General features: G+C 38.9%; 1 protein-coding gene across 1 annotated transcript in view; it reads left to right on the top strand.

Moving 5' to 3' along the window:
- The window catches only part of ERBB4 (erb-b2 receptor tyrosine kinase 4), a 608,869-nt gene that overhangs the window by 432,350 nt on the left and 155,622 nt on the right, over positions 1-20,897 (top strand). Inside the window, exons 16-18 of the mRNA XM_042445446.1 lie at positions 13,217-13,349; positions 17,961-18,083; positions 18,883-18,981. Of these exons, the coding sequence (XP_042301380.1) occupies positions 13,217-13,349; positions 17,961-18,083; positions 18,883-18,981 (355 nt within the window). The remainder of the gene's footprint in view (positions 1-13,216; positions 13,350-17,960; positions 18,084-18,882; positions 18,982-20,897) is intronic.

Raw genomic sequence — 20,897 nt, 5'->3', positions numbered from 1 at the left:
CAAAGTGACTCGAAGCAGCTTTATTTTGGCCTGTCTGTAACAGGCCTTAGAGTGCCTAGCCAGAGAGAGAGGTGTCCACTGGATTTCTCTGTGATTAACTGCTTGGTCTTCCTTTTTCCTCAACCTGCTTCTGCTGTGGATTTTTGTTACCTCTATGCTTTAGATGTGTGGCTGATTGGATTGTTCAGACATTTCTGATGCAAAGAAAACATAGCAGAATTATACACTGTTAGAGTTAGCTTGCACGTTTTTTTTTTCCCAAGGAAGGAAGGAAAGAAAGAATATAAGCATGAACAATAGCACTGGTGATACAGATGTGTGGGTTTGGTATACAGCAGATAATTCATATCTTACCCACACTAAGGACTTTTTGAGTGTTATGTTCCTATTTTAATAAACCATGTATATTTCTTTTGCAAAACAGCCACAGTTTTATCCTAGCTGGGAGGAAAGTGCTAAACTCAAGTTAGTTTCAAATAAGAAAGAAACAGCAGTGCTCTTCTTTTTTCCTGTGTATGTACTCCATTTTGGGAAGGTGGAGTGCAGGCCTAGACTTGTTTTCCTCATGCTAAAACATAACCTCCCCCTTTTTATTGGAAGGGAGGCATGAGTGCATTACGTATGTTGAGAAGGATTCTATGTGCCATCCAGAATTGAATGGGCAGCGATCCATTCACAAAAAGACTGCTGGTTAGAAACAAATAATTTGCTTATTGGATAAGAAAGAATTTGTCTCTTTCCTACAACACAAATCCACTTCTTTGTATGTTTCTCCTCCAACAGAACACCCATTTCCACAGAAAACAGACTAGCCATGTGCAAGAAAACATATGTAGACCAGAGGGGAGGAAAGACCCATGGATGCACTTTGCTCTTTCTATTCTCAGTTATTTCATTTTGCCCCACCCCTGTCACATCACTCTGCTCTTCTTCCTCTTTCCTTCTACGTTTTAAAACATTTTAGATCATGCTTACTTGCTGGCCTTCCCCGTTTTTTATGAACTACTTGGCTGTCAATCTCCACATAGAAAAGTGTATTAAAAGAGGAAGTGAGAATAGTATCACCTTCTTGATTGTCATCTTCCAGCTCAATAGGCTTCTTCAAGGCTGAGAACTATCCCTGTTTCTGAAGCAAAGATATTTTGAAGCCATGTGTTAAGCCTTTAAAATTAGCTGTGTGCTCATAGTAATTTTGTTGCTAAACAATGGTCAGCATACTTTTGGTTAGTACCAAGAAGAGCAGATCCAGTTAATCAGTTGTTGAATGGTGGGTCAACACATAGATAAATTTAATGGATTCAATGGGTCTAATCTATCCAGGACTAAAAGACTGTAGTTCTAGGTATTGGGCCTAAACACCCCAATGACACCACATCTTGTCTGATCTTGAAATCTAAGCAGGGCCAGCCCTGCTGGGTGGGGACCCTCAAGAATTCCAGGTGCTGTAGGCTGTATTTTAGAGTAAGCAACTACCCAAATCATCTTTGAGTATTCCTTCCCTAATAAATCCCTATTAAATTCATGAGGTCGCCACAGGTCAACAGGCAGTTGGGGGTTTCATACAAAATCTATTAATGTAGCATCTGCACCCTGCTAAAATATATGTGTTAATGTTACATCCAAACTATGGTAACTATAGGCGAAATACTATTTTAGACCTGACTGGTGTTGACAGTTCAGTCAGTTGGATTTATCTATGTGTTGATTCATCACTCAATAATTGAGTGAACGAGTTTCTTCTAGTGAGGGCTAATCAAAATAATGTCAGCTTTGTTTATAAGTTTAACATCGCCATGCAGCTATTGCCCAGAGAAGCCCAGCTGATATCCTGAAGTGTGAACTTCCCTTTTTGTAGTTGATGAGGACAGTGTACCACCTTACTAAGTACTTTGAAGTATGAAAAGACCTTCTGGCAGAAATTGTATCTTCATTAATGTTGGAGACACTCATTTGGCATAAGATTCTAGTCTAGTCCTGCCATTTTGAAAAGGCACAGCTCTCCTTGACTTCCTAGGTTCTGGTTCACAAAACCAGGAACTGTGTGTTAGTCTGTTCACTGTTCAGTTGAAATAGTGCTCTTTTTAAGCGGAGATCTGCAGTGGACTACCTAGTTAATATTAGCAACCTTTAAGAATGAATGACAGCAGTAATCAAGTTAACAATCATGTTATTCTTCATTTAGAGAAAAAGTTTATTTCCTACTTATCTGAATATACTTTTTTTTTTTCACTCACCCACCTTATCTCTGTCTTGGAAGACCTTCACATTACTAGGTGAAAAAATAGCTAATGCTGTGTAACATGATATTAAAAAAGGAGTGGGGGGGACTGGGGGTCCCCACCAACTGTATCAGTGTCTCCTTAAATGTTGGGAGAATTGCTTGGCTGAAGAAGGTTTGTGAGAGGCTAGGTAACTTTGAAGATCATTTCCACCTGTTTATACCAGTATTAACTATGGGGGACTCCAGGTTTGGTGAATAAAGAAGATTTTTTTTATTTAGAAATATGCAGGGGTGCAATCGAACACACAATTGCAATTCAAACAGAAATACCATTCAGAGCTAAATGACCTAGAGGTATAGAAATTGGATAGCAGAGGCTTAGGGTTGTACAGGGGACAATATTTACATATCCTGAAGAGGAAACCATGGAAAGCAGGGGGTAGCTCAGATGGCATCTGAGGGCAATCAGAGCAAGAAGCTCTCTGTGATGGTGAATTCAAACTCTGAGCTGGCTATGTGCAAGGAGGCTAGGTTTGGGATGATATTTATAACTGATACCTTAGCCTTGAGGGGTGCTAGGTGCTATTTTGCAGTGTAACCAGGACCTGATGATCTTTGCAGGAAGTCAACAAAGGGATTCAGAAATGACTGAAGGTTTTAATTTGGGAGTAACAGACACACTGATTGTATTCAGGACAACCCCAAAATAGGTGGATAGGGAAGTTGGCTGGGAAAATGGCAGGTGGTAGGAAGGAAGCTTACTTGCCTTTGCTTTTGCCTTTGTCTCTAATGTGATAGGATATGTGGAAAGTCTGGCGACAGGGAGAATGTCACATTCAGCAAACCCATTTAGCTTTTCTCTTAGTGCAAACTCTGGTCTTCTAGATGTTTTGGACTTCAGCTTCCAGAAGCCTCAGCCACCTTGGCCAATGGTCTGGGATGCTGGGAGCTGAAGTTCGAAACACTTCGAGATCTAGAGTTTGGATATCAGTGTTACTTTGGACCTTCATGTGTCTTTGGGTCCATGTGTCTTTCCCAAGGGAAGGGTTCCTGGTGTTCCAAAGGTCATTGTGACCTCTTAAGAACATGCTTGGCTCCAGATATGAAAATATGGAAGCCCCATATATAGTGTGGGGTATGTTGGGTGTGCTAACACATCACAGACCACTGTTCTTTTGGGCTGGCACATATTCCCCACACACCTTGAAAATGAGTACTTTTTCAGAGCTGCAGTATACCTTTTCTTCTCTTTCTCTTTTTCTTTTGGTTACCATGATTTTATATTTTTGGCATGTATCTTCATACAGCACAGAGACTTAGTTTACACTAATCCTAACTTTTACACAGCTTCATTTAGCTGTAATTACAAACAGCACCTGAAAGAAATACATCATTAGGACATCCCCCCCCCCAAAAAAAATTTCTACAATTTGGGAACATTCCCAGATTCTCTAGTGCCTCATTAATAAATAAGCTCCTAGACCCTCGAAAGAGGAAATTACATGCTAAGCCTAATTTTTTGCCACTTGTGCAGATTCTTCACAAGGAATTCCACCTGTTTTGGAGAGTCTCCTGCTGTTTATTAGGTTCAGAAACAGCAGTTATTTTACTAACATAAATATTAGTTTGAGCAATGTACTGTTTCACTACAGGGTTGGACCAAATGAGCTTTGGATCAGATACAATGGTGGAACAGATGTTATCACAAAAAGGAGAATGTGCCTATCTGTGGACAAGAGCCAAACAGATTGTCTGCTTCTGTTTCTTGTGCTCTTGGGTAGCCAAAGACTGGAAACTTTTTTGGGGGCCAAGCTAGCTGAGGCATTTGGAGAGCTAAAACTCATGCTGTGCTGGTATCAAAGCACCCGGCTCTGGTTTCTTAGGGCTATGAGCAGTTTTGCCTCATGCACAAATGAGTGCCTGGTCTCCTCCTCCATAATACATGTCATGCGAACATTCCACCACACAGACATCCAACTTAAGCAGATCCCCCCCCCCCTCTTTTTCCCAGAGGAAGAATTAACTGGGCATCTCTATGGAGCAAAGGCATTAGATCTGATGCATAGGCTTGGCAGAAGGGAAGGAACATTTGTGTTTTTTGATCAACATGTGAATGCTCTTCTCAGTCCAAGAACTGTCTGAACTAGGACAAAGCACCAGCAATGCTATGAGCAACCATCTCTAGCATAAAGGAGCCATATCTAAGCCTGACGTAAATATATTAATTTCAGTCATGTATTCAACATTTAATTGACTCTATAGATGCTAATTATCACGCTGAACATCTGATAGTTGGCATAACATTTCATCCATCATTTTAAAATTCCTAGTCCTCAAATGTATCACCTGATCTTTCTGGAGTCAACTTACATATGGCATTTCTGGATAAGGGGTCATGCCTCCACAGCTTGGGGAGGACTGGATCCATAGACAATTTGAAAATCTATCCTTGCATGGGATCCTTCTGTCACCCCTCACAGTTCCTGAAGGACCATTCTCTCCATACCTTCATACTAAAGCAAAGTGGCAGAGCAAAAGGAGAGACTTCCCCTCCCCTTTGTGTGACCAGAAGTGGCTTTTGCACATGCAGTGCCACATGCAGGGCATTTAACAGCTTGGAAGATCCAGCTAGGCATTACAAGTGAGGGTTTCACAATAACAGAAGTGTAGCAACCTTAGTCACTATCTGGTTACTGATATTCAGTTCTAAGCCAGGTACTGTATAAGAGATGTATGCCTCAGTTTTCCAGTGTGTAATTCCATCACCCCACCCAAAAAAGCAGTCCTGTGTGTGTTTGGAGAGTGTGATTTGGTTTGTGATTGTCTTACAGAACAAGTAAGCAGAGAGTAGTTTTCCTTCATGCCATGGTGGTGATCCAAATACCCTGACTTCCACAGAGCTGCTCATAGCCACAGTGTGGAGGGATAACTGCAGGGTCACCACATGATGGAAGAAGTTGGAGATTATTCCCATTGTGTGATGTTCACAAGCCCTATGGCTTCTTCTGGAAGGAGATTACATGGATAACTGCAATCATACTTTCAATATGCATCACCAAGTTTTGTCCTAAGTACAGTGCTACGTACAGTCAATATTTCCCATTTGTTTGTTGGTGCATCCAAGGATTCTTAAGACAGCTTACAAACATTTAAAATAATAAAAAATAAATAAATATTATAACAAAGTATAAATCAGTATAAAGCTGAAATTAGGAGAATCTCTACCAGCATCATAGTTCAGCATTATCACAATGTAGCAGTTTGTGTCTGACAATTATCAGAACACTAGACAGCATCAGATAGCAATCAAAACCCAGGCGTAAATGATATAAGATGTACAGTAGACATCAATATTGGAATGGATTGGTGAACTAAGTTGCAGTAGATTTTGTAAGCTTCATTTAGCCATCCAAAGCTAAGAATTTTAAAATTAGTATATTGAATTTTGGCAGTAACATTTCCATGAAAATTTAAAGGTTTGGCAAATTCTGAATTGATAATAATAATAATAATAATAATAATAATAATAATTTATTAAAATATTAAACAACCGAAAAATACAGGTTTCCATTGCTTCTCTCCACCCTCCCCTGCTCTCCATGCCTCTGTCCCCTCTTTTCTTTTTTGTGCATAGTACAGTTTGTGAATTCTTTCTTAATTCATTCCTAGAGATAGGAAACATGTGACTCTCCAAATAATGCCCAATTGTAATTCCCAGCATTTGGAAAGATCTATCTTTTTGAAAATGTCATTGTCACAGGCGTGAATGAAGATTTTATCATTTTTTTCTCCTCACCATGAAAAAGACATTTCAGTGACTATTCACACAGTTCACGACTTGTATGGAACAATGCAGTGTTTTGCACTGAAATCGTAATTTTGTCTAGGAAAAAAATCTGCATAGAAAACAGCATTTTTTTTTTTGTACAGAAATGTTATTTCTGGCAAAGAAATGTTATTTCTGGCAAAGTAGTTTCTGTGAAGAAAATGCCATTGTCGCAACCAAACGAACAACCCCACCATGTTCATTTCTCACTCCAAATAAGTTCTGAACTTTGACGATTCTGTAGGCTGCTTTTTATCAAGATTTCCTAATACTCAGGAAAGCCATGCTTAGACCATTTTTGAATATGCTCACTAGGACTGTTGGGGCATGCATATAAAGAGCATTGGGTCTCACGATTCCCACCTCTGGGCTGCCTCACTGCAATAAAATTAACTGATTAGTCTTAAGGTGAATACATAGGAAATTAAAGAGTGTGTCCTATGCACACTTACTAGGAGGAAGACCTACTGAACACATTGAGGTTTTCTTTTGACTCAGCTGTATAGGATCAACCTGAAATTGAATATAACAGACAAAGGAGGAAGTCAAAATGCAACTGTAGTCCAGTTCTTGTAAATTATTGACCCCAGTGACTCAGCAAACTCATCTTTCATGTGAAATGCATTTGTAGTGTAAATATAAGTAAAAAGAAAGAAAATTGAGAATTTCTTTCTATCACCATTCATGACCCTCTTTCCTCTAATTACTAATAGCAATAGAACCCAGCGAATGTCTTAGTGTGACAGCTTAATAAAAAATAGATTAATAAAAAGATAATGCTGATAAAAAATAAGGATTTGGTCTACCTGTAAAAGTCATAGTATTTTGGCAGTTAATATGTGTAGTTTTTTATTTTTTAAAAAACCTCATTGGAATTCTGCAGGTATAAGAACAGCCTTGCATTAATTTACATCAGATGCTTGACTTTATTTTGTCTCTTTTTCCATAATCAAGAGGGATTTGATACTCGTAGTATAACTTGTGTAGGGCATTTACACAGACAGAATACTACTCTTGTAATATAATAGTGATAACTCCCAGAGTAGCATCAAGGCATATCCAGGAATAAATACTGTATCTTTTTTTTTCTTTGCAGCCACCTTGGATTCTCCTTGATATTTATGAGCCCAGGAGAAGTTTATTCCCTCACACACTTCAGAAAGTTAGGGCTTGCATATTTAGAAGTATCTGGAGTGTGAATGTAAATACCAATCCATTCTGGGGCAGTTTATTAGAATACTAATGCATCAAAATGTTGCAAAGACAGGTTTTAAGGTTTAGCGAAGCTCTGGGACAGTTATACCATGAGGTAGGCTACTCACCTGTTGAATATGGTTGGAATGGTTTGACACACCTGCTATCCTGAAGACGAATGTAGGGGTTGGCTTCTACCCCGCTCCCCTTCCTTTACAATTTTGCATCTCTTCTCATCCTTAATGCAGCTTTTGCACAAGGCACAAAAACTCTAACAGATCTGAAACTATTTGCCATATCTGTCCCTATGTACTTTCAAAAGCCCTTCCTTTCAAATAATGTGAGCTTAGCAATGCTAAAAGTTCAGGCGATGAAAGCCCTGGAAAATATCACAATGTGTTGCCTGCAGATCTTACATCTGAACCCAAGTGCTGCAAAATTACCCCAATTAACTGTGACTTGTGTGGCGAATGAATATACTGTACCTTTTTGTTTAGACAATGTTGAATGTACTTTTCAGTGTCTCAGTCAAAGGAGAATTTTCTTGAATATTTTATGTGCAACATTGAAAGATTGGTATTTTCTCCCAGAATATATGCAGAAATTCATGGGTGGATGCCAGCTTGTTTACTATGAGTTCTTTATGAACCCAGATGTAGTCATGCTTACAGTAGAGCTATTAAAACAAAACTTTCATCTATCTATCTATCTATCTATCTATCTATCTATCTATCTATCATCTGTTTGTTTTTGTGGGGGGGGGAGGGGGCACTGTAACTGTAACTAACTCTAGAGCCAACCTGACAGGATAGTCAATCATCCATGCATTGTTTCTAGGAGCTCTCTTTTCAGAGTCTTTTTATCATGATCACAAGTCAAATGGAAGTTCATTTTTAAAGAACTACAAGAATCTGGACTTTATAGTCCCCAAAAGTAACTTTTCAGAGCTCCACATGTAAGTCCCAATAGCAAAATGTTATATAAAATGAACTGGGACATGGCATTTTGTTTGTGCTTGGCAGGACTTTAGCAGCATGGATAGCTAGCAATTAATCACAGTTATTATAGTTTTCAGAGCCAGTGTGGTATAGTCATGTGAATGAATATAGAGATCAGAGTTTGAATTCCCACTCAGCCATGGAAACCCACTGGGTGATCTTGGGCAAATCACACCCTGAGTCTCAGAGAAAGGCAAGGAGAAACCCCTTCTGAACAAATCTTGCCAAGAAAAATCTGTGACAGATTCAGTTTAGCATCACAGTAAGTCAGAAATAACTTGAAGGCACACAACAGCAACAATGGTCATCTTTCTATAGCCTGATCAACCCTCTATATACTGGAATGCAGAAGAGATTGGAAACCTCCTTATACCAAGATCAGTTTGTCCATCTGGTCCAGTATTTATCTCCTTAGCTATCAGAAGACTTCCTGATGCTAATGATGTTCCTTAACTGATATAGCTGGAGAGCCAGGTTTAAATCAAGCCCCACATGCAAGCAAAGAGAATGGCTATGGCTCATTCAAGAGTAGATAATTTTCAACCACCAACTCCCTTGCTTTTGAAAGCTTCTCCTTTTGAGTTTACCAAGTCTGTGAAAGACAGACATGTTCATGTTTGCTACCTGACTATCAAGTCAGCAGATGCTTCTGTCCAGACAGAAGGTTTACCAAAATTTTCTCTTCCATACCTTCATTATTTGCACCTGGTTCCTAGAGTAAAATTTCTTCCCACTTTCCACCTTGCAATGGTGAACCACTTGTAGCCACTGTAGGAAAAGACTGAAATATAAGCTGCTGCTGTTGTTGAGGGCTACGCACATGTACTCTCCAATATGTCTTTGCTTTTTAATCTGACTGTGCGTTGATTCTGTTGAGAAACTGAACAGTTGACTCAATTTTTCTGTGCATGAAGTGGCCATTCCTTTGCTCTCAATGTTGTTGTCTATAGTACGGACCTGATTCAGTGCCACAATTAAATAGCAGAGCAAGAAAACATCAGATTAATTATGCTTAGCTATTCATGCCACCTGCTAAATGCCAGCCACATCTGAACTATTACTGAACAAGTAGAATGATGTCACCATAGCAGGCTGACCTGTTGGCGTAGCATACATTGCTGCTCAATATGCTACGTGCTTACATTTGTGGAAAGCACATTTTTCACTTAATACACAAAAATAAACACAGGGTGAACCCAATGCAGCTTGGTAGACTGAAGCGTGCCTACTGCACCCTAACCCAATTTGCAGGGTTTAACCGAGATGTTTCATGCAGAGGAAGTCTATGTGAAGAAGAGTTAAGGGTGCAAGTCGCAAATCATCCCTTTTGAGTTGGCAATCACTAGCCTGTTTCTATCCAAGAAGAAGAAATCATTCTGCCTCTCTTTGTGTGAGAGGAAATTGGAAGTATGCAGCAACAGTATAAAAAGACTTGTTCTTTTGCTAAGGTTGAACCTGTTTCACCTGAGAGTCCAATCTATTGGATTTAGCTGTTTTTCCGTCACAGTTAAATCAATCTATATTAGACAGGACCTGACTGGGCATATTTTAAATGCAGCATTAATTCTTTTAGTGGAATCAGACACATACTAAAGAAGAGTGTCTATGAAAGTTCTTGTATTAACTTTTCTTGTGTTTCTGTGGTAACCAGAAAAAGAAAAGAAAAAAAACGGAGGGGGAATTACAGTTTATCCCCATAACACACATCCATGGGTCTGGGGTTTTTGGGTTAGCGTTCACTTTGTGTCTTTCTGTAAGGTTTTTGTGGCGGTCCCAACCTTAGCGAAGTGGGGGAGACGTTGAGGGTTGTGGTGTTGAAGAGGAAGAGCAGAGGAACGAGATCTAATGGTCCTGAAGCTTTTTTCATGCACACTCCATGATGCTGACATGGAAAGAACATGAGAAGTGCTTCCAAGTGCAGCTAAGTGAAGCAATGTGGTGGCTGTGAAGTCAAAGGCTTTCAAGGCCAGCATCCATAGTTTTTTGTGGGTTTTTCGGGCTATGTGACCATGTATTAGAAGAGTTTATTCCAGATGCTGGTGAAATGTCAGGGAAAAACTATTCTAGAACATGGCCACATAACCCCACAAAAAACAATGTGGTGGCTTTTTGTTAGCTGTTTGTTCTCCTCCTGTGGGAGGAGAAAAAGATCTGGAATTCAATTCTGCCAACATTTCTTCCTCACCATCGAGAGCTAAACAGGACTGTAGACTCTTAAAAGCAGAATGCTCATTTCTCTGCCATCTGCTATAGGTTTACAGCTTTAAAAAAAAATATTCAGAATTTAGCACATAAATATAAATATACATAGACATATAGACAAACAACCTCAACCCCTTCACCATTATATCCTGGTTAATCTCTATTTGGTTTCTTAGATTATGATATTCTGTTTCCCTTTTAATCTTCTAAATTCTTCTCCTAACCTAAGCATTTACCATATTATTAATATTATTCCACAATGCTTTTATTTATGCCATTATAAGAAAGGAGGGGAAAAAGATATATTCCCCCCCCCCAAAAAAAAAACCCTCAAAGCAGATTTCAATTGCCTAACTATCAAACCCAACTATATGATTATCTCCTAGGTTTATAGCTTTTAAGATGCCTTAAAGTATAACAGATGAAGCAGGGTAACACTGAGACAATGTTCAGAAAACAGCATAAAGATGCAGCACCATGTTTTGCTCTGGAGAGATATGTTTGTCTTGATCCTTTCTCAGACTGTATTAATATTATTAAATTATTATTATTATTATTATTATTATTATTATTATTATTATTATTATTATTATTATTATTATTATTCTGAGTGATTTTAGACTTTAAAATGCAAAGATCTCATTCATAAGATTGGAACATTAGGAAGGAAAGACTTGAAAACCTTGTCAAGCACACAGAGGTCTTTGAATTGACCTCATTATGTGGTTTGAATCTATGTTCTTCTTTTTAGTTCACTAACTAAAGCTCCAGTTCAGCCAGGGACTGAGAAAATAAAATAATGTCTGAATAACATATCAAGGAAGGAAATGTCCAACATAGTTAAAAGGCTCCTGAAGTTTAGGAAAACTGTCACTTAGGTATGTTCATAGAAGCCTACACAGTTACATGGATAAAGATTAATAATTTCTTTTCATAAATTCTGTAGCAACTAGGCCTCAAAGCTCAGCCTACTCATACATTATATGATCTGCTTTAATAGAGAAGATAGGAGAACAGATGTTCTCTCCCCAGGCTTTCCTTCACAGGCCAGAATTTTGTGTCTTTGCCTGTTCTCCAGTTTGCACTATAAAAAAAAACCATTTAATAGTAATGTATGTATGTAATTAGGCGCTAAACCCTGAGTCTGCCAGCACGATAGGGATGGTAGATGTGTTTGATGCTTTGGAATGGCTGGAAAGTTGATACATGCCCTCCTGTTGAGCCACCTCATGTATTTTGTAATATGAGCTTTGAACTTTTATCTTGTTTCATGTCTATATGCATGTGAGTGCGTATATATGTGTGCATGCCTGTATAGGAGCAGACATTCCTGAGGAGAGCAAAATTCAGCAAGTGTGCAAAAGACGGGTACTTTATTGATCTCTTTTGGATGGATTCCAAAGTACTCCTCTTGCTCCCCTTTAAGGAGTTAACAATTGGCTTGCAACATAACTTAGTCTAAAAAGGCTCTTGAGTTAAAACATATTCATACTCCATTTCATGTGCCAACAGGCTGGAAGTATTATTATTATGTTCTTTGTTCTGTTTATGCTGCATTCAACCTCCATAGCACTCTGCAGCACACTTGCTCAGGCATTTTTCCTTCAGCAACAAAGCATGAACCCACACTCTCAATACTTCTGTCTCAGCCTAAATTCAAATACCAGACCTAACTAGAATAGACACACTGAATTAATGGAACTTTACTGCAAGCATCAATTGTTTCAACAGGGCTGCATCTGTACTGCTGATATAAACCAGTTTGACACCAGTTTAATTGCCATGGCTCATTGCTGTGGAATTCTGGGAATTTTAGTTTGTTATGGCACCAGAGCTCTCTGACAGAGAAAGCTAAATGTCTTACAAAACTACAAATCCCATAACATCGAGCCATTGGCAGCTAAGGTGGTGTCAAACTGGATTATTTCTGCAGAGTGGATGCAACCCAGGACTACTGTAGGAGGGACTAACAGTTGCATTTAGGTCAGCAGTAATATGTAATGCTGGCCATAGAGATGGGTAGGAAGAAACAACTTGTGTTATTTTTTCCACTTGCAAAACAAAGAAAACGAAGGGGAAAGTTGTATACATTTATAGACCCCCTAACCCCTAACTTCCAGTATATCGGAAAGAATTTTATTACTACATTCAAGAACAGAAATGATTATCCATGGATCAATCTTTCGGTACTCAAATGCATTTGATGAATTTAGTGTACACTAGGAAAAGACAATGTTAACTCATCATGGTCAGATTGTCAGTAATATTGAGCCATGCTGGCTGCGGGATTCTGTGAAATGTAATCTGGAAAGGGAATTCTTTCATATGTCTGCACAGATTCATTTCCCCCTATGAAACTGGAATGATATGGTTCTAGGGAATGAACATGATAAAGAGTGGAGGGCTGTTCATTTGCTTGTTGTGTAATCATAAGGACTGTCAAGACATACGGGACCTTTGTTTTTCCATTCAATGTTTCATTTTGTCATCAAAGCATATGCTAGTTGTCTGCATGGTCTTCTTTTCTCCCTCCCCCTGACAAAGCATGCATGATGGCCTGTTTTCCACAAAAATGATAATAATAGTAATTCAGAACAGATGTGATAAAGAAAAACTTTGTCACAAGCTTACTGTAATTTTGGTGTGGTTTAAAATGTGGCAACACTAACACATAATTTCATACTCTTAACATGGGTTTTTAATATTTAATGTTTAAGCTGATGGACCCACTTGTTCCCATGTGACTCATGATTGTTGTTCACTGCTGACTTCTAGAACTCCCTTGATCGCTGCTGGAGTGATTGGCGGACTCTTCATCATCGTCATTTTGGGCTTGACTTTTGCAGTCTACGTGAGACGCAAGAGCATCAAAAAGAAGAGGGCCTTACGACGGTTCTTGGAGACTGAGGTGAAGATATTTTCCTTTCTTTCTTCCTCATAGAAATTCACTCATTCGTTTCTCCCTTCCTTTGCCTAAATTATTGTCATCTTTCTATACTAGAAGTAGCAACTGTTTGGGGTGCTAGCTATTTCTAGCCTTCAAATCCCACCAGCCATAGCTGGCTGGATGGATGCATGGATGGATGGCTTGATACCTCAACTTTATCCCAAGGTTTATCAATGAGAGATGATGAAGGGCCATAGATCTGGAGGACCTGCCCTATGCACTGGCTCAGTATTAGGGATAATTATGAAATTCTTCCCATCAAAATATTTCCAAAGTACCACTGCCAGTGTATTAGGTATCCATCCTTTGTTTTTTAACTTCTCAATTTGTGTAGCAATTAGTTGTTTGTTACATGTGGTGCTTTCATCCACCACCACCCATTACAATGGGCCCTTCCCTCACATGGGGAATCCGTTCCAGATCCTCCCACGTAAGGGGAATTCCACGTATGCTTGCACTCTATTGAAAACAGTGGAACACATGCTTGCTGTGTTATGCAGCACATGTGTCACAGGTACATGCGCCATATGCTTTATTGTTGTGCAATTTCAGCATAAGCTTGAAGCTACGTATAGTGCATCCGCGTATAGCGTGGGCGCACTGTATTTTCTATCATGCTTATTAGTTCAGGTTATTAGGTTTTGAACAAGACTTGCCACTTGACCTATAAACATCATAAAAGCACCAAGATGAGTCATTGCCTGATGGTTGGAAAATAGATAGATAAAATAGCTACCATCTTGGTTGCTATTCTGTGAATATGGAAACAAATGCAGCCTGGTTTCTGTATCTCCTGAGACAATGATTTTTGTGTCTGCAAACAAATTGTTGTTTTTTGCTATTTATAACCTTTATCAGGATTTTTTTGTCACTCATCATGATGAGACAAGGAAAAGTCTCATCTTGGTCTCAGGCTACCACATCACTTCAAGGATCACAACAAGGAGTCTACTCCAAAATGTTAATGTCTTCATCTAGAAAGAAAATATGAAGCAGAAACTATTATGGACTTGAAGCCTTTATGTCAAGCCTTTCTTTCAATTTTCACCTGAAATTTAATCTGCTCTTCATGTTTGAAGTTTCTTCAGATAGCAACATTTGACTAATACTAAATTTACAACTTGAATCTATGCTCCTGTAGGAAATAAAATTTTACTTCCATCAAGCAACCAATTGCTATGGGATGACAAACATGTTACTTATTGTAGTAGCTTTTGGAGATGTTTTATGGACCCTACTATTTTCATGGGAAACAACATCAACCTCAGGTTTTCAATTTTTTGGACATTCTTCCTGAAAGTTTTCATTAGGAGTGTCATCCTGGGGTGTTTCATCAGCAATGTCTTTTCGTACCTTTGTTATACTGCCTTCTCCTATATAGCAAGCCTTTTTACTTATTTTAAAAATATTTTGCTATCTTTTCATGTTTATTTACCTATTTTCCCACTGGAAGGTTATCACAATGTATCACTTTCTCTACATCACTTCTGGCCATAGCATCATGAAAGGTTTAAATTGTTGTACGTAATAGACCTCCTTGTCCACCTCATTTTCTAGTGCAAACATTGAGATGGAGGATTTTATTGGAAACTGCAACCGCTAATATTCAAATCTATTTCATTCCTGCACTGTCTACTAACAGATCTATTTCATAGCCAGCACATGAATACCATGTCATTTCATAGCATAGAATGATAACTGAGAAGTAGATATGAGCTTATGCCCAGGCCAAACTGAAACTGCGTGCTGTTGAATACTGTCTTGTGGAAACCATTTAGTTTAGGAATTATCATGCTGGTGTTAAAAGTCTTGTCTGAAAAAGTAAGAATTAGAACTGAGTGGTCTGTGAGAGCTAAGAAGAGGGCCAATTTGTTTTCCTACCATGTTTTCCCTACCGGAATAAAGCAAAGAGCAAAGAATTGCTCACTATTTCTTTAATAGTTCCTATTTAGAGATCACAGAGGAACAAACAAGCTTTGACTAAAACGATCGCTCAAAGGTATGCTCCTGGAAAGGATGAGAAGATTTCTTCTCATTTCATTTGTTTGTTTTCCCTGCATTCAGGAGGATTTCTATGATTTAGGATTCATATTGTTATGCTGATTTCTTTATAAGTTGCTAAATGTGTCTGTGGCGGATTACGCACCGCCATTTAGTACGTATTCTATATATACTAGGGTTAGGAAGGGGCGGTGCTTCCGCACCCCCTAACCCTAGTACGTATAGAATACGTACAAGATGGCGGCGCCCTGTTCATACGGGCGCCGCCATCTTTACGTATCAGACGCTCTGCGTACGGACATCGCGCGGCGTCTATGACATCGCGAGTCCGCCCCAGGCGCCTCACGACGTCATAGAGGCGCTGCAAAAAGAAGCTCCAAAATTGAGCTTCTTTTTTGCTCCGCGCGGGAGCTGCGCGGTGTGGCTGCTGCGGCTCCCTCACGGAGCAAATGGCGCCGGCGGGAGACCACCGCAAAGCGGCGGTCTGTAACCCGCCTCTGTGTGAATGTGCATTCCCCAAAATATTCCACAAAGAGAAAAGTGGATGTTATTGTGCAATCACACCAAATTTGCTTTTCCGCAATGTGTGAATCATTATGTGTGTGTGTACTCACATGTATCAATAATCAACAAGAAAATGGTGGCAGACTGCATATGCTGCAGAGTGAACAAGGTTTGGAAATCAAAAGCAGAATAATAGAAAAAGTAGAATTTTAAAATAACAACGATGTTGTTCTGCAACCAGCCAAATAAGCAATCTATAATCCTCAAATTCAGGGAGACAGTTCGATGGGAATTTCATCACTGTACAGTACATAAGATTTTAAATTTTAATCTGGCTTCTGATTTCTGGGAACAGAAAATTAAAGGACTTTAATAAATATTATATTCACTGCTACTTTTTCATATTTACATGTTCTTAACATATTCTCACCTGAGCTATTGGGAGGTAGGATGGACTGCATAATGGTGATGATGATAGATACTGTGAATACTATCTGTCAGACTTCGTAGATATCGTATTGCTACTCTCCTAACACATATTTATTGTCTGACACACATCTTGATGCTTGAAAGTTAATCAAGGGAAGCAAAGTGTAAAAATTATTGTGTCAGGCTTATGTCTGTGCCTTTGCTCTTTGCTCTTTGTTTTTGTTCTAGATTAATAAAGTAATTCCCAGTTCCCGATAATTTTTGCCTGCACAGCGTAGTCTGTATTCAAGTAATTAAGTAGTCCACAGTGTTCACAGAGGCATGATAATAGTACTCAAATGGCAGCACGTGGAGCATTTAGCCCGGCAAACAGACACTTTGAAACACTGCAGTGGTTTCAACCCAATTTGAGCAGGAGTAACCCTTAATTATTTTCCTTATCCTGGGAGAAGACAGGCTATTTGTCAGTGTTTAGAAGCAAGTCTTTTCTCATTTTTGTTTTTACAGAAATATATATTTACTTTCAAAAGCTCCACACATTGCTAACCAAAGCATGGTTTTTTGGTTTTTTTTTACTGAATTTCATTCACATGGTTTGTTGGATTACAGTTCATAAGTACAAGACATGGAAATGTAATGTAATAGCAATTCACAATTGCTTACACCATATATTAGAGATCCTTAATTTAATGAAGAATGTCAAACCTACCAATCCCACAAAATCAACTTCCTTTTCAGATTATCCAAAATTTAGATGTTTTCTTCCAAAGAGAATAGAAAGCGTTGGTGCTATTAAATTTTTAATAGTGCCGACTGTTGTTGTTTTTCTGACTCTGTTTCAGTGCTCTTGGGTTTTTATTGTATTATTTGTCAAATTGTAATTATATTAGTCAGACTTGGGGCCAGATGAAAAGTGGTTTTATAAATAAATATTTATCTCTGGAACAAAATAGTTGAAATAACTGATGATGGCAATTATTGAATCTCATCTACTGTTAGTTTATTTATTTGGAGTATTTATACTCTACCCTCCTACCCAGACCATGCTGGTAGTAAATGATGGTATGAAATGCTTCCTTTGTGCTCTCAAATCAAATGGATTTAACAGATCCATTAAACCAAGTTGAATCCTGAAATTGAGGACAACATGCTGTAATAAGAGGCGTTCTTTAAAATTTCAATTACCCCTTTGTTCTAAAAATGCATATTCTCTAAAGGTTCTGTAGAAATTTCACAGCAAATAGGATGAATGTTTCATTGCAGGATTGTTATTTGTTTGTTTTGTCAAGTTACACATTAAAGTTCAGTCTTTCTCTTACAGCTGTAAATGAATATTAAATACTTTGAGATCTTTCCTCAGATTATTTGTTTACTACTTTTTATGTAGGATACCGTCCTACCAGATTTAAGCATATTATCAATTTATTTCACTGGAAAACCTTAAACGTGAAAATCTTTTAGTCTCTTTTTTGGAATTATTCAGATGTAATTTGTTCCATTTTTGCTGGATCATTGCTGGATCATTGAGGACTCAAAATTCTCCATTATTGCAGTGGAAACTTGATTACCTGACCAATAAATATTTGCATCTTGTTTTCCATCCCATATACAAATAAAAACTCCCGTTTCCCTTTACAGTTGGTTGAACCCTTGACACCTAGTGGCACAGCACCCAACCAGGCACAGCTCCGCATTCTGAAGGAAACTGAGTTAAAACGTGTCAAGGTCCTTGGATCTGGAGCCTTTGGAACTGTGTATAAGGTAAGTTCATCACCAGTGTTTCCTTGGATGAAATCATTTTTCTTGGGTGAAAATGTCAGAATATCAGGCACAGGGAGAGGAAGAGTAATATGTGCAGAGAACTCCATGAAAATGACTACCATTTGTTCCTCAGATAAACACTCACTACCCAAATCCAGAGGCAATTGGTGCTCACTATTATAGCAGAGAACAGGGTCACCATAGCTGGAACAAACTAGGTTAGGTATCCCTTCCATTCTCTCTACTTGAACAGATCCTAAGTGTAGTGAGGCCATGCATTACATTTCCCGAAAGTGAACAATAATGTAATTCAGAATGTTTGGGTGTTGTAATAATTGGCTCTTTGACAGGGTGGTGTGCAGAAAAGACATGTGGCTTCTACCATCCCTTACAGCTGGCATAGAGAAAATGTATCCCATGGGCCACATGCAGCTGCCAGCATCAGACCTCCACCCAGCCAGCTAGTTCCAGCCACCCAATCCAACCTCTTCTTTTACATTAAAAGCACACAGCTGTGACACTGGGACACTTTTTCTCTCTTTCAAAATCTATCAACCAACCCGGGGCAGTGAACAGCAAGGCTGTACCCACCAGCTACCATCTTAGGTGCTGTTTTCACCATGGATCATCAAGGCCAGGAGAAAGAAACAAAAGTCTGTTCATCTGGACATAGCTTGGGAAGGCTCACTATTTTGCCTATTACAAATGTCTGTTGTTTGTTTGAAAAAATGAGAAATGTCTTCTGGAATACTAATTTGGAGCTACTCCACCCCCCCCCCCATCTTTTCCAATGTATTAGGGTGTTTGGGTTCCAGAGGGAGAGAGCGTGAAGATTCCTGTGGCCATTAAAATCCTGAATGAGACAACTGGCCCGAAAGCCAATGTGGAATTCATGGATGTAAGTAATCGATGCCCAGTCTCCATATTATATTGTCCACAAGTGTTTCTGGTGTTACTCTAATGGAAATATCTCCTAGTTTACAAACTCTTCAGTTTCTTGTGATGAGTAGGGGAAAATTCTTGTACAATAATCAGCCTCAGACAGCCAAACTTCCCAGACAACAATTTCTCATGGACTTTTCCCTCTTCCTTAAAATGCCAGTTCTTCCTGAATTTGACACAAAGTCAATGTTTCACAAACCCATTCAGTTCAGGGTCTGTCTTTTAAGATTACTTTACTACTAAAGCTTCCCAAAACACAGAGGAGACTACGCTTGCCACCAGTGAATAGCAGACATATTTTCGCATAGTTACATAGGTATAAACATATGCATTCAGTGTGGATCAAAGATGAGCCTTTGCCAGAGGATATTCAATCCATTCTGGTCCTGAATGCTAGACATCATCTGCTTTAGGACCATATCCCACCTTGGAATTTCATCATTCATTCTAAGTGCTGTAAGACTTTGCAAGGGGATTGGAGCGGGCATCTTGAACTGGCCTCAGATTAGGAGCTGTCAGTCTTATGAATGGAAAAAAATGCTTTAGTCACTAAAAGACAAGAATTTGAGGTTCCTGTACTGACTCCCACCCACCCATAACACTCCTATATTACTTTGAGGACTTGAATTTGGGCATGATACCTTTCTTAGTTATACAGATCAAGGATGCTTCTGGACATACAGAAGCATGTAGTTGCTAAGTATGGTCTCTAAACTTGGGGGGAAACGGATTTAACTTAAGGAGTCATACACGGTCATTTCTTTTTATTGAATAGGATTTAGTATTCTATATCATTTTACACTGCACCAACTCTGGCCCCTATAGTACAGAAATACCTTATCTGCTGTTACACATGTTTTGGAAATTCAGTGAGAGGGTAGATGGTAAAACAAATTTACTCTGCATTACATTTACACTCAGAAGCTAACCAGAACACAGACTCTTATGTTGACTACATTTATGTTGAAAAGATGTTTATTTTAATTGTGTCAATTGTAACTTGGTGTTTACATTTATATTATATTACTGCATTACAATCTTTTAGCCACATGCAAGTAAAATGAATTCCAATTCATGGATTTATTTCCCCCACCTGCTTTGAGCTTGTATGACAAAGAAATACACACTGGAAGAATGCATGCAAGAAAAATGTGTTACCTATCACTATAAACTGCTTTGGTCTCATATTGGGAGAAAAATGGGATATAAATCTAAGTCAATAAATACAAACTATAACACAGACTGTCCACCCATCTCATTTGTTGAGAATACTCAAAGTCCCAAAGACACCCCAGACACTCCCAACAATATTCCACAACAGTTCTCAGAAATCATTTCAGGAAACAGGAGTAGACCAACCTTCAGAGTTCTCTTCAAATTCTTGTACATTTCCAATGATTTCTGCATTGTTCATGTGTCTGCTTGTTGCATTCCTTCTCCAGGGACTTTTGCCTTCTTTTTTCATCTCCATTCTCCTTCCCTTAGGTTCCTGCTCACTTCTTTCTCCACTTCTGTCCATCCACTCTTGTTTTCTCCCTCTCCAATTTGCTCTCTCCATTCCCCTCTGTCTTGCCCTATATTCTCTTTCTCTTGTCTCATCTTGTCTATCACATGTCGAGTCTTTGCCCCCTTTTCCCATATTTTCTGTACAGGCAAGCCTTCCCTTCTCAAGGATTTCTCTGCATTACATGGCAGAGTGCTATAGTCTCCTTTATGCTCTCCCTCCACCATCCTATACTTTTCTGTTCACTGCTGTTCCCACTGCCATCCACCATGGAATGAAAAATTATGATGCGGACAAGGATGTGGCACAGGTAAAAGCCATGAAGTAAATGTTGCTCATATATAATTCCTCCTTCCCCTCCAACCCCA

The sequence above is a fragment of the Sceloporus undulatus genome, chromosome 1 (genome assembly GCF_019175285.1).
Source record: "Sceloporus undulatus isolate JIND9_A2432 ecotype Alabama chromosome 1, SceUnd_v1.1, whole genome shotgun sequence".
Taxonomy (NCBI): domain Eukaryota; kingdom Metazoa; phylum Chordata; class Lepidosauria; order Squamata; family Phrynosomatidae; genus Sceloporus; species Sceloporus undulatus.
This window is presented reverse-complemented; position numbering and strand designations above follow the sequence as displayed.